We start from the raw sequence: 13863 nt of genomic DNA, 5'->3' as shown, positions 1-13863 counted from the left end.
TTGTCGATGATGTACAACCCTGACATGCACATATAGATATATATTATCTATAGAATAGAGTTCTAATTTGCAAAATAACAGCGCAAGCTGCGCAAGTTTTCATGCGCAATGAAAACTTCCCTAAATTCACTGGTCGATTGCGGTGTTCCATTTAGTTTTTCAGCTGATCACGCTTTCTACGGGCGCCTCGCAGACGACGCGTGTGTCATGTGCGAAACTGTCGCAGCGTAGTAAGAAGAGTGCTCGTGTACTGTGTAGTTGCTAGCTTGTGGCAGTGAAAATGTTTTCAGGACTCACTAATCAGGTCAGTTCTTGGATGGGAGCAGCTAAAGGCGAGCCCCAAGACGAAGAAGTGCCAACTCCCACTAAAGATGCGACAGGCGAGACTACAGCGGAGGGCGAAAAACAAAGGTTTATAGATCCTTTGTTTACATATTTATTTTATTTTTAATATATAGATATTGTAATGCAGAAAGTCCGAAATAATTGATTTTGTCTTTTATTTTAATTTCGAAACTTATTTTTTTCTTATGAGAATGATCTCGTAAGGGAATGTTTCACTATTAAATTTCGTCTTTAATAGCGTATTGGAAAGCGAAATGAAGGGAATAAATACCAGAAAATTGAAACAAAGCCTACCTAGGGTATCTTTTCTTCCTGGGTGTTGCATAATGTACTTATTGATCCAACATAGGGGATGTAAAATTTGATATTTAGGTCAAGTGGTATATACCCAATTCAATGCCAAGTTACATTAACCAAAGATTTCGTAATTTTTTTAATTACTTTGAGTTATCATTCTTTTAATACCAGACCATTTCTAATTTACTTTACTATTATTTTTTTTAAATGATGCAATAATTTTTCAAATGAATTTTTTTTACAGCCCAACCAAAGGAGCAGGCAAACTTGATCTCATCACCAATGTGAAGTCACAGATGACCGGTTGGCTAGGATCAGGGATTCCTATTCCAGGTCTTAGGAAAAATGAATCAGCACCTACAGACCCCAATGAACCAGCCCCTGTTGAGCAAACTGAGGTTGCTGCTGAACCCAAGCCAGAAGCAAAAGATGATGATGATAACTCTAGGTATAATAGGTACGAGGGATTGACAGAAGCAATGAGTTTGCTTATGCAATTTTTTTCAATATGGTGTGTCATTTCTGATCCATTTTTGAAATATTTGATTATAAAAAAAAGACTTAAGATTTCCTTTCATAAGAGGTCATTGTCTTTTTTCAGAACCAATGAGTTATATAACAGGATAAGAAATTGCATACCAGTTAAATTTTACTGTCTTTTTCCAAATTTAAACTTTCACAAATAGAGCACAGAAAAATTTAATGCATAAAATAGTGTTAAATGGAAGCTTTTTGTCATCAATTTTTATTATTTTATCAGCTTATGGCACACTATGCATCTTATGATTCTTAATTGGCACACCCAGATCTTGTTTTTTGTCACTTATGTAATGTATAGTTATCAATTTACTCAAATAAAAGGAAAAAATCTCAATAGATCTCACATTGTTTCATAATTGTTAGATTCCATTTCTGAATATTTTTTTATAACAATAATTTATTTTATATAATATGATTTAAAAAATAGTTTTTAAATCATACTTCTGTGATTCTAATTCAATAACTACCTCAAAAAAAGGTTCTATATTGATACATTAAATTGGTTATTGTATGTGATATTAGCTTAGATTTTAAATAGAATAATTAAACGGGATAGTAAACTCATTTATTCTGCTCAATCCCCATTTTTTATCATTTTTATGCATTGTCTTGTATATACTATATTTTATTTTCTTCAACATCTATAGAGCAGTGCATAGAAATTTCTAGAAATTTATGGAATTTCATTTTTCATTTCATTTTACTGAATAATATAGTGTAAAGTTGTATGCAATGCTCCGAGATGTTTTTGATGTATGTGGATATATTGTATGCTATATATTGCTATGAGTTTAATGAATTCTCATTAAAATATATAGTTATGCAGATGTTAATTTACTCTTCATAAATAATTGTTCCTTCTTTATGATATAAATTTTGTTATGTAAGGAGTCACACTTGGGAGGGACCTGATTACATAAGGTTCCAAAATAAATTTAAATAAAATAAGTGAAACATAGTAAGAGTATCCCAGATTTGTAAACTAGGTTTGTAAAAAGCTACCAAAAATGGAAGAATATTTGAATAATTTGGTATTACTTAATGATTACCCTCCTTACTATTATGTTTTAGTATGGAATTTGTTTTATGACAAAGATACTGCATCTGTCAGCTGTTGGTGATAGATGGAACTAAATCCTTTTTAGTAATCATTATGATGTCAAATTATGTTAAACGTAATTTTAATTAAAGCAACTTTGTCTTTACCTAGTTACACAACTTTGCACGTTAGAAAAAGGGCGTGGCCTAAATATTACGTTGGGAATAAAGAACAGATACTTTTCATTTCGATTGTATTGGGATGTGGTGACATTTGTGTTACGTCATCACGTTTTTTAGTCGATTAAAATATATCGATTGATTTTATTTATGGTGAGATATTCTGGTATAGAAATAGTGATTTCGCGTAATTCTACGCGTTCTATTTATTTTATTCTACAGATTACGTTTTATCTCGTAAGAGTTTGTGAATTAATGGACTAATCGCATCATGCAATCTCACGTTGCCTTCAAATAATAAAAGAAATTACTATCGCGCATAAATCCATTTTACTATCGCCAACTATTTAACGAAATTTCATAAATACGCGTGTTTGAAAACATTAAAATGAACGCAGTTTAAGTATTTCAATCGATATATGAAGCAAACAATCGTACCAAGTCGATCGATCTTTTGACTTCCAGTTTATTCATTGTTGTTTAATAAAACACATTTTTTAACAGACTGCGGTTTTTAATTCGAGAAGGTATTAAGTAATTTTGCGTTTTCAAGGTTAAATACCTTTTTCGTATCTTGTTGCTAGTGCGACTGGTGGCGCTGACAGCAGGCCTGGATCCACTGGAGGCACTCCGACCGAAGAGCAACCCGCCGGTGTTGGTAACGGTAAGCTATTAGATGTATATTGTAAAGGTAGATTAAAAAAAATCAAGTAGATTGTTTCGAATTCACCATACATTGCCAGTACCTTTTATTTTTTGTTTTATTTCAACAATTCAATAATTATGCTTTATTTCATACAAGTGGTACTTGTTAGTCGACTCTCCCCTCGTAGTTAAAAATAATGTTTTTTGTTTCTTTGTCTGTTACTGTTTAACATTACGTTAGTAGAAAAGAAAATAAATTCATCTGTGTAAATATAGACAAGGTAATACAATTCATAGTTTTTTTTTTTAATTTAGTAGTTGGCTAGTTTTTACCATTCCTTTTTGTTATGCACATTTTCAGGTCCACAGAGTAAAAAGTTATTCAATGTAGACGCCATCGACGTACCAGATATGCAAGAGTGTTAGTAATTTTTATTTTTTTAGAGTAAGTTTATTTTAATTACATCCAGCTTTTATTTTGGCATGATTTCGCTTTTTATTCTATACGTCATTGGTGTATAATGTTGAGGCTTGAAAATGTTTATATAATCCCTCCCTTTACGGGTAATAACGTGGAGTGGTGTAAGGGGTGTTTACGGTGAAAATTCACTAGGGTGTTTAAACGACCGTGTGAAAGTTAAAAAAGGGGTTGTGGCTTACGTATATTTGTCACAAAGTGATTTACGAAAGCTGTTTTGTGACTTTTTTTCCACCTAAATTTGCTAATTTCGCTAAGTGCACAACTTATGGCCTGAAGTAATTTTTCCATTTTTAAATTCAATAATTTTAAATAATCTTCCATGCGTTTTTTTTTATAATTTATATTTCTATGTTTAATTGAGTTTTGCATTTCAAATTTTATGAAAATATTTTTCGAATCTGCGTAATTTTTCTATTCGCGCCAAGAATGTAGGACGGGCTCTATTGTGTTTAATCGCGGCGTCTCTACAATAAAAAAAAATGTATATGTATCGTAAAACGAAACTTCGTATTTAAACCATTCATTAGGTGTCTACATTCAAGTCTGCCTTATAAAAAAAAGTTTGCCTTATACAATTGTAAAAAAAATGTCTAGAGGTGATATGGCTAATATCAGATACATATACTCGTAAGATATGTAAACTCGAGTGAATATTGGTAAATATGCCAAATACTTTTATATCCAACATTAGTCAATCGGTGCATTATTAAATCATCTGACAGATGATGATTGCTTGATTTTTTATTTACACACATGACACCATAGTCATTTTGGGGGACAAAACAAAATGAACGAAAAAGGAACCATGTGATACCACCTTGCATTATACTTAAACACAAGATAACCCAACCCAAAATAATAACCCAATCCATACCATACATGATTTGTTATTATCTTCAGCTAAAAAAAAAATGTAAACGACTCCAAATTTAGTCGTGACACAAACGGAACTAACTCTAACAATACTCTCCCAAAAAAGGATTTTTCTAAATAAGTTCTCAAATGGAATTTTGAGGTAACGAAAAAATGCAACCGAATTGATTGACAAATTTGACTTGAAATTTGATTTGACAAACGTTTAATCGAAATAGTTATATCACAATTAATGTGTCGGCAGTGACCACAAAAGCTGTGGCCGGTGCCAAGTCGCTGGGTAACTTCCTCTACTCGGCGGTGAATAAGGCTGGTGCTAAGGTCAGCGAGGCCAGTGCGAAGATCAAGAAGACGGTCGAGGAGAATGTGAGTAATAGCTTATATTAATCGTATTATTTAAATACTTCGCGGGATTATTATAATCATAAAAATAAAACCTTTCTTAACTTGCTATTGAAATGTTCTTGAAACGTTTAAATCGATATCACCGATAAAAATTACATCTTTTTTGTAGGGCATATAATTACAACTGTGTTCGCAGACTGTTGTGCTGATATGGCAAAATTGTGTCAATTTAACCCGGTTACGTAAATAGCTTAAACACAGTTAAGAGTTGGTTATGAAAGAAACAGTAAAATAAATTAACATAGATAATATATTTCGCCTTAAATTAATCGTCATATACAGAATGATCAGCAAAATTTCCCAAGGTTCGCTCAGTAACAAGTACCTGCTAGTTCAATATAAAATAAGTGAAACGCTTTACTGCTTAGTGACCTTGCTTTGGTTTACTACTCCTTATGTAGGCCGAAAAAACGCCTAAAACGTCATTCAGATTGTATCGATAAATGATCATCGCGAAATGATTTTAATTTATTTTTGGAAACTAGAAATAAAATAATGGCAATACACTGACTTACTCCTTAAAACTACTCTACTCTTTGACTCTTTAAATCGAGGTTAGAATCGAATCTCTGAATTATCCTAGCGTTACGTAACGACTCTTAAACCCTCGCTGTAACAGTCCACAAGGCATTTCCAGTGACCTTTGCGCCAGTCAGTTGTCAATTATTTACACATAAAAGGATTTGTGTATATTCATCCAAAGCTAAAAACCTCATTGCCTTCATTACTCGGGTCTCCCCGACGAGAACGGATAATTCAGTTGCTCGTCCTCGCTTTAGCACAAACGAAGGAAATTGGATTACTCATTTCAAAATAGTTAACTCCATCATTTAGGTGAAGATATTTATTCGTGAAATAGTTGGTGAAAAGTATGTTTATTCAATTGAATTAGTGGATTTTCTTAAAAAATTCTGACTTTATATTGGAGTTATAAATGGATATTTGGAAGAACGCATAAAAAAGGCGTAGCTCAGGTAAGATTTATTATCGTCGAATACTATCGAATGGATTACCTTTGCTTAAAGGAAACTCAAAATTTTACTGTATTTTATGTCAAGTAAGTAAAGGTACAGTTCAATGGGTTTAGATGTTATGTGCCAGAAGAAAGAAACAATTTGAAAATAAACAAATCTTATTAGAAGATGCCCATTTCATATCTTGATAAACATCGGCAAGACTCAGTTTGCCTTCTATCTTCAGTCATAATTGAGAATACGCATTAAAAGATCTGTATAAGAACATATAGGCGATTCAATTTATTTCTTCATCCATCATAAAGTTGCGATTATATGGAACCCTTGGTATTCCATCGGTGAATTTGGAAGTTTTGTAAAATGTTTTGCTCGTATTAGTCGTAGTGGTGCCGCGTGTAGACCTTCTCCATAGCAGGAGAGGTTTTTGTCCGGAAGCGTATTTTTTTTTAGTTGTCTAAATCTGGATGTTGTCCAAACTATTATTGACTTTTTCTCATAATACCCCAAGACATGTTATTTGAATCGTCAGGTAAAATATCTTGGGCTATTATAGTTTTATAACATCTCATGTATTTTATTTTATCTAAGCCTTTTAATATATGTTCCAAAAACTATGGGTCAGACATTACTAGAAATAAAAGCGGCTATCTAAAGGTTGCTAGGGAGAAATGTTTCTGAAACGGCAGCTTAGATTTTATTGTCGTGATTTAGAGGAAGTTTAGAGGTCATTCAAGGGTAAATAGTTGAGTGGATGTCGTTTTTACTTCGGTTGATGGGAAAGGGAACGTATACGACTACTTAATGCTGTGTTACATTACTGTTGTATGTGAATAATAATACTGCATTAGGCTAGTGTGATTGTATAACGTGCTTTTAGGTTTCATCAATACTAAGGCCAAAATTTATTAGGTACATGAAATCCGGAAGAACTTTAAAATGTTGCCTTTTTCAATAATAGTAGAACAAGGTTATGTATATTTAAAAAAAATGGTAAAATATTAGGTAGGCAGACAATCCATTAGACTACATTTTGGTATGTGGTAAACTTAGCCCTGTAAAAATATTCACCATTTCTTACATCGCCAATGCGCCATCAACCTTGGCAAGTAAGACGTTATATGCCTTGTCCCTGTATACTGGCTCCCTCACCCTTCAAACCGGAAAACAATTAGAAGCCTACTCAAAACGACTTGCTCAAATACCCTTTCACCAAGTAATTAGACCAAAATATTAAAGGTATTACCAATTTCCCATTTTCTCCCAAATTAGTATCGTATCGTTTTCGTTAAGGGTACTTCAATTGTATTTCAATATTTCTGTTGAAATAATCAGATTACGAAACCTAAGTGAAAATGATTTATTATATACACTTAAATCGGTAATGTATTTAATGTAAAAGTATATGTATATTCATTTAATAAGTGAATTTGAGCGTGTAGCGTAATGGATGCCACCCGTGGCGTTATTCATGTTTGTGAAGTGGCTGGTAGGTTGTATAATATAATTTCTTAACGAAATGCGTTGCAATTTATATCTGTACATATAATAAAATTGGTGTGTCTGGTTGTAATATTAAAATAGCCCTTTTTTACTCAATGCATATGTATGTATACACGGTACATATACCAAAATAATATTTTTTACAATATTGGTCTGCCTGTCCTGCCTGCGATTTTGACGGCACATTCACTGGTATTATAACTGATACAATTAAGAGTAACTTAGGCTAAAATAATATCTTTTTTGTTAAATCCAAACGCGTACAAGGTCGCGGGTCATAGCTAGTTATATAACAAATTCATTTTTGAAGATAGTCATATATGAGTGACAAGATCTTAGTTGTCTTGAAGATGTTGAATAAGGAATTGCTCTGTAGTATGGAAAACAAAATTCGCCTTCATCAGTGATATGTACGGAACCCAACCTAGAAGCTTTAACCAGTATTATGAGTTCTATAATACATTTGGTTCCTGCCGGTTGGCTCAATCGTCAGATTGATTCGGTGAACCCATTCATTACCCATATCGTCGTATAATTATATATACTTTTCAAATCGATACGACACCCAAGTCAATTAAAATTGATTGCTGAGATTAGATGACATAGTGACACACAATAAGCTAATATTGTGTCTGAAAATAAAGTTTAATATCACTTAAATAATGTTATTTAAAATCTATTTGAAATTTATTTACAGTCGGAAAAATTCAAACGTTTGGAATATCCCATCAATGATGAATCCATGAATACCAACTATGAACATAAAATTTTGCCCATAATCATTATGAGCGTTCCGCCAGCATCTGTTTTTGGGCACATTATTTTGCAACAAAAGGGCTTATATTCCCTTTTTATTTAGACTTTCTATTTTTAATACATTAAAAATTCTCGTAAAAGGATGTTTTTTTTTATGGTACATAATAACACTTGTTCGCCTTATAATTTATTTTTATAATTGTTATGGAATAATACATTTTTGTTGGTAAATTTTTCCCTGAACGTGCACTCGGTATAACGTTGATAATAACAGTTCTTATTCGTATTGTAATAAGGACGACATTTGCTTCATTGTTTAGTTTTCTAGTCATGTTCTATTATCGCTCTTGTTTTTACTGTCACAGAGGTGACTATGCGTTGCAGTTGGAATACAGGCCAATAGATATAGATAGATAGGTTTGCTTCTATTCGGAACGGGTTTCTGGAACGACTTTTAACATGATTAAAGGGATGACGTATGGAACCCGCATTGTTCTTTTGGCATGTATTTTTAGGTCTGTTTGTAGGATAAATAGTTCATACCTTTTTTACTATATATTTAATCGATAATTTTAAGAAAATATATGAGATATAAATGAAAGACAAGAGAGATGTAGGGGGATAGGGGAAAGGGGATTTTGTGTGATGTTGATTGATGTGTAGGTTGCAACACAAGAGGTAAGACATACGTCTTAGTTCCCGAGGTTGGTGGCACATTGACATTGTATGGAATGGTTCATATCTCTTACAGCGCCATGTTTATAGTCAGCGCTATGATGTGAATGATCGTAAGGGTACATCCTATGGCCCACTTATCAGTCCGTTCCATCTGACAAAATATATCATTAATAAACTGTATATTGTATATAGATTTGATAGAGATTATACATTGTACATTTGTTTTTAAAGCTTGCACGAAGACCTATCAGTTGTATCGAATAATTGCTTAGAATAAAATGTAAAAACACATTGAAATGCATTCCAGTAATGAGTGAACCGAATGAAAAAAAGGGAATGTTTACGGATCAGTCAGAAATTGCTGGATTTTATTGGATGATTTCACCTTTAATCTAAGGAGGTAGATTTTAAGCGGTTACAATTTATCAGTGACGTGTTGATCAGTAATATCAACATCTGAATGAAAAATAATCCGTCGAATGTAATGGATATATAAATTCAATAAAGTAAATAATTAATAGATGTAGAGTTAGTTGTAGAAAGCCGTGTTGAGCCGACATAATAGAATTAAGCCTCCCCATCTTAACTTGTGGGTGTAGTAGGAGCCTGAGATATTTTTTGTGTTAAGAGCATTTAGTAATTAGTAAAAAATATAGCGTAGATTTATTATTTACTGTCTCAGTAAGATGTTGGACTTTTTGAAGGTGAATTGTTGCAACTTGTAGCTTCATGTATTTTATTTATTTGGATGAACGAACAGTGAAACAATATCAATAGCGATTAAATTTTACAATCGACATTATACCCAAATATGTTTCGTGAAGAGCTGAGATGGCCCAGTGGTTAGAACGCATATTAACTGATGATTTCGGGTTCAAACCCAGGCGAGCACCACGTATATGTGTTTAATTTGTGTTTATAATTCATCTCGTGGTCGGTGGTGAAGGAAAACATCGTGAGGAAATCTGCATGTGTCTAATTTCATTGAAATTCGGACACATGTGCATTCCACCAACCCGCATTGGAACAGCGTGTTGGAATATGTTCCAAACCCTCTCCTAACTGCGCGAGGAGGTATTAGCCCAGGAGTGTTAAATTCACAGACTGTTACTGTATATTTTGTGTTATAGGAATGGTATCTTTAGTTTATGGAATAGTCGGGGGTACAATGTGATCGATTGCGGTGGATGTGGCACAATTTTGGGTCGAGTGTCTGGCCAAATGGCTACAAACTATTAATGCAGCTATAGACGGATTAACGTGGAGCAGAAACCAAGTTTTATTCGACACGCAAACGATCAAACAATCTATAACACTATAATAATATGCTTGTTAACAGTTTGACCGGGTTATAGGTGTTTGTAGTTCTTAACAACAGGGTTCAAAGAAACTGTTTTATTACCTTGTTTTTTTTATATCATTATTTACCCGATTGGTCGGTTTTTTTTGGTGACGTCAGTGATGTAAATTATGAATGCGTTCATAGTCAAAACAATCTCTGTGTACTTGGTTACACAAGTTACATAAACAATGAAATTGAGTGTTTTTGTCCCTCAAAGTTGTGTATGGTCACTTATGGTCAATCATTGATATTTAAGTTTCCTAGACGTTCACAACAATCTACTTCAGATAGAATAAGAGAGTCTTCGTTTGTCTGTACATCTTGTAAGGAAGTTTTTTTTCTGACAAGGCTTAATCCTAAATTTTGAACGTCCCATCAATAAAAAAATCATCAAAATGTGATGAAATTATCTACTACCTTTACAGTTATGATTAATATACCACTCAATGATTAATCACAAAATCTCAGTAGCAAGAACACGTACAAACTTGAAATTTGCTAGCTCGGTTGGTTATAGAGTGTAGACATCCGCTAAGAACGGGTTTTATGAAACTCCACTAAAATGGAGGTTTGAATTTAGTATGAAAGTTTTTGAAGTAAGAGACTTGAAATTTTAAATGTATGCTTCATAAATGGTGTGGAAGAGTGCTAATAATGTATCTGTAGATGTCAACCCCTTTTGGGGTCAAAACAGGGGATGGTTACAGTTACAAAGTGATATAATTGATGATAAATCCTCGGGCACGTCCATTTACTTAATTGCCCGCAACCTTAATGCACAAAAGTTGAATTGTCGCTAGGAGATCGCATTTGAAGAGTTAAATGCTAAGTGCACTTTGATATTTAGGTCAAAATACTAATAATGGAGGTGAGTGATGCAAGCCATGGATAACACACTAAAAGCTTTGCTGGTTTTGTCTCAGGATATTACTAATTGTTGAAAGATCTTTAGTTAACATAAGACAGCCTATGCTTGTAAAGATGCATATTTGCTTTAAGCTTGAATATGATATCAGTTTTCTTTACAAGATTGTATTTTTTGTTGTTTTAGTGAGTGTTTTTACGTAAGCTTATTTTCATAGAATGCTTATATACCCACCAACAGTTACTCTAATTATTTTTTTATGTTGTATTGAGTTTTGTCTGATTTCATTTAGTCACTTAGGAAAAACTCTTTAGAACACCGATTATATCCACTTTAGAGATTCCTATTTGGGTGATTGCATAAAAATATTTTTATTGAGTGTTACATGTTATTTTAAACCCGATACGAAAACATTATAGAGGTATATAAATTTGTTTGTCAATTTTGTATATCTGTAAAACAAATGCTTTTGGGAGTAATTTGTCAATAGTCATCGTAATTTACCATTCGTTGGCCTGTTTATCGTGTAGTTGCGGTTGGAGCAACGTGTAAATTGCGTGCAAAAGATTTGCCGGATATTTATTCCCGGCCTATCTTCTTTTTTATTGGTCGGATGGGTTTTACGTAACAATGCGGTTGGTTGTAGTGCTTATTTACTCGATTGCTATTTGCTGAATGCACTCTATATAAAATTCCGCAGTCGGCTTTTACGATACAAACTGGTTGATATGCCTCTATCCTACTTTGTCGGTTCCACGCGGCTTAAAATGTCATCATTGAAAGTAGAAAAATAAGATGACATGGGAATGCGACTGGATTCTTACAGACGGTAATTTAATATCTTGGAAGTAAATTCGATTACTGAATCCGAGAATATTGGTATCTATCGGGAAAAATTGAATTAAACTTGAGTACAGGAAAATAATCAAATTTCTATTCGGTATTCTCAAAGGAATTCGTTTCAATTTCTATGTAATTTTCACAGAATTATGAACCTTGTATCTTCTAGTCGTTTTGTTTATACTTATTTATATTTATTGTAAGAATAAATATTCTTAAAAAAATGAACGAGCTTCGTGGTCGAGTAGTGTGTAACACCCGGTTTTCATGGATACACCACTCCGAATTCCCGCGTTCGATTCCTGGTCGAATCGATTTTGAAAAAGTTCATTAGTTTTCTATGTTGTCCTGGATCTGGGTGTTTCTAATTTTCCATATCAGAAGTGCTTTAGCTACTTACATTGGTATCAGAGTAATGTATGTGATCTTGTCCAAGATTTATCTATTTATTTATATTTATAGAACTATTTATGCCATAGGTACTTCAAAAATTTTATAGATGCTTAAGAAGTTCAGCAATTATTAGCTGTTAAGAGTTTCCCTTGGTCTTTTTTCATCGATTAATCTTAGAGCAGGAAATAAGACTTGTGTAATGGACGCATTACGTGCGATTAACTCGATCGAACGCCACATTAGAGCCCCAGTTTGTAACTATAAAGCTTCTCCGTCTACAGTAATCAACTTAACATCCTCGTATTAGGAGGCTTTGAAGAGATTGCAAAGCTTATGAATGCATTTGCTCAGTTTTTAGCTGATATATTTTCTGAGTGGAATTTGAAACGATGATATTATGACGTCGCATCTATATGGATGGATATCATGGATTTGGTATCATTCCACTATTAAAAAAAACACACACACACTGATTTAGTTTCATTAATATTTATAATATTTGGCAATTATATAAAGACTTTTTGATAAGAGAACTGTAAATCATATCGTTCTTGTAAAAAAAAAGTATAAAGCTTATAGAAAAACTATACATACACACGTATCTAGCCTTAATACGTCCATGTAAACTTCTCATTTCCTGACTTTCGTCTCGACATAATTGCTACCTACGCTACAACGAACCTAACGAGATTGAACTACATGAGATAGAGTTAGTTTCAAACGAGAGTGCAGGCTCTCGGTCAAAGGATATCATCTGACGCCGCAACTTCGTTGTATGTTTGGGGTTATTCAATCAGCTTCAATTTAAAACGTAAAAGTATGATGTTTCGAGACTCTAGTTGATCTATGTATATACTAGTGTATTGCTTTCGCAGGGTGTACATAAGCATCTATAATATATATCATCACAAATGACAACTCCTAAACTGTTTGATTGAACAAGTCCAGGCGGATATACGAACATTTCTACGGTTAGCGATTGACATTATTTTGCTAGTAAATAATTTAAATTGTCCTCAAATTTAGGAGATTTTATTCTTAATAAAATAGCTACTATAAAGAACGACTTAAAACGTTCATCTGGTCTAACAGTAAAAGTTAAAGTCGAATCTGACCCGAAAACAACTGGAGAAGGAAACGTAATAATAGAAAAATTCACGTTGTCACAAACACCGAACAGCTAGGCGATGACATATATGTCCCCCATTTATATCAAAGATTTAAATCTATAAACCTTGAAAGATGCGAGCCAGTATTCAATTGCAAAAAGGTAAAAAGGTTTTTCAATTAATTCTCTCCGGCATCCGACCGCTATTGGTATCGCATTGACCTAATTTCCTCTCGCCACTGACCTTTCAGCGTTTTATGCAAAGCGTTTTAAATTGCCCTCTCTTATTGTCTTTATTTCAAATTGTCTTTCATTATTTTATTGGGAATCAATTATATGTGATTCGATTACTTTGTTCGTCGTCATTATTGAGTTCATTGTTTTACGTGACAAATAATGGTTCATACCTATTCTTATTATTTTCGCAAATTAAATATTTGTTACAAAAATATTCTTCTCAGTAAATTGTCTTTGAATTAAACTTGAGCTAATAATATTCCGTCTTCCATTACATGTCAAGTTTTATACTCGGTAGGAGTAATAAGAATATTAATGGAATCGTGCGAGCGCAATATTCGTAAGCTCAGAAGATCATCTATCATA

General features: G+C 33.1%; 1 protein-coding gene across 7 annotated transcripts in view; it reads left to right on the top strand.

The window, feature by feature from the left end:
• The first annotated feature begins 20 nt into the window (after nucleotides 1-20).
• The window catches only part of LOC124539040 (synapse-associated protein of 47 kDa), a 50556-nt gene continuing 36713 nt past the window's right edge, over nucleotides 21-13863 (top strand). For 2 of the 7 annotated variants that reach the window (XM_047116356.1, XM_047116355.1), the window contains exons 1-5: nucleotides 24-411; nucleotides 887-1099; nucleotides 2985-3064; nucleotides 3407-3466; nucleotides 4644-4765. In XM_047116356.1, the coding sequence (XP_046972312.1) occupies nucleotides 281-411; nucleotides 887-1099; nucleotides 2985-3064; nucleotides 3407-3466; nucleotides 4644-4765 (606 nt within the window). In that variant the 5' untranslated portion in view covers nucleotides 24-280. Of the gene's footprint in view, nucleotides 412-886; nucleotides 1100-2984; nucleotides 3065-3406; nucleotides 3467-4643; nucleotides 4766-13863 lie in introns of all 7 variants that reach the window. The other 5 variants (XM_047116354.1, XM_047116349.1, XM_047116350.1 and 2 more) reach the window with 5 other exon arrangements.

The sequence above is a fragment of the Vanessa cardui genome, chromosome 21 (genome assembly GCF_905220365.1).
Source record: "Vanessa cardui chromosome 21, ilVanCard2.1, whole genome shotgun sequence".
Taxonomy (NCBI): domain Eukaryota; kingdom Metazoa; phylum Arthropoda; class Insecta; order Lepidoptera; family Nymphalidae; genus Vanessa; species Vanessa cardui.
Note: the sequence above shows the minus strand (reverse complement) of the source record. Positions and strands in the feature narration are given on the sequence as shown.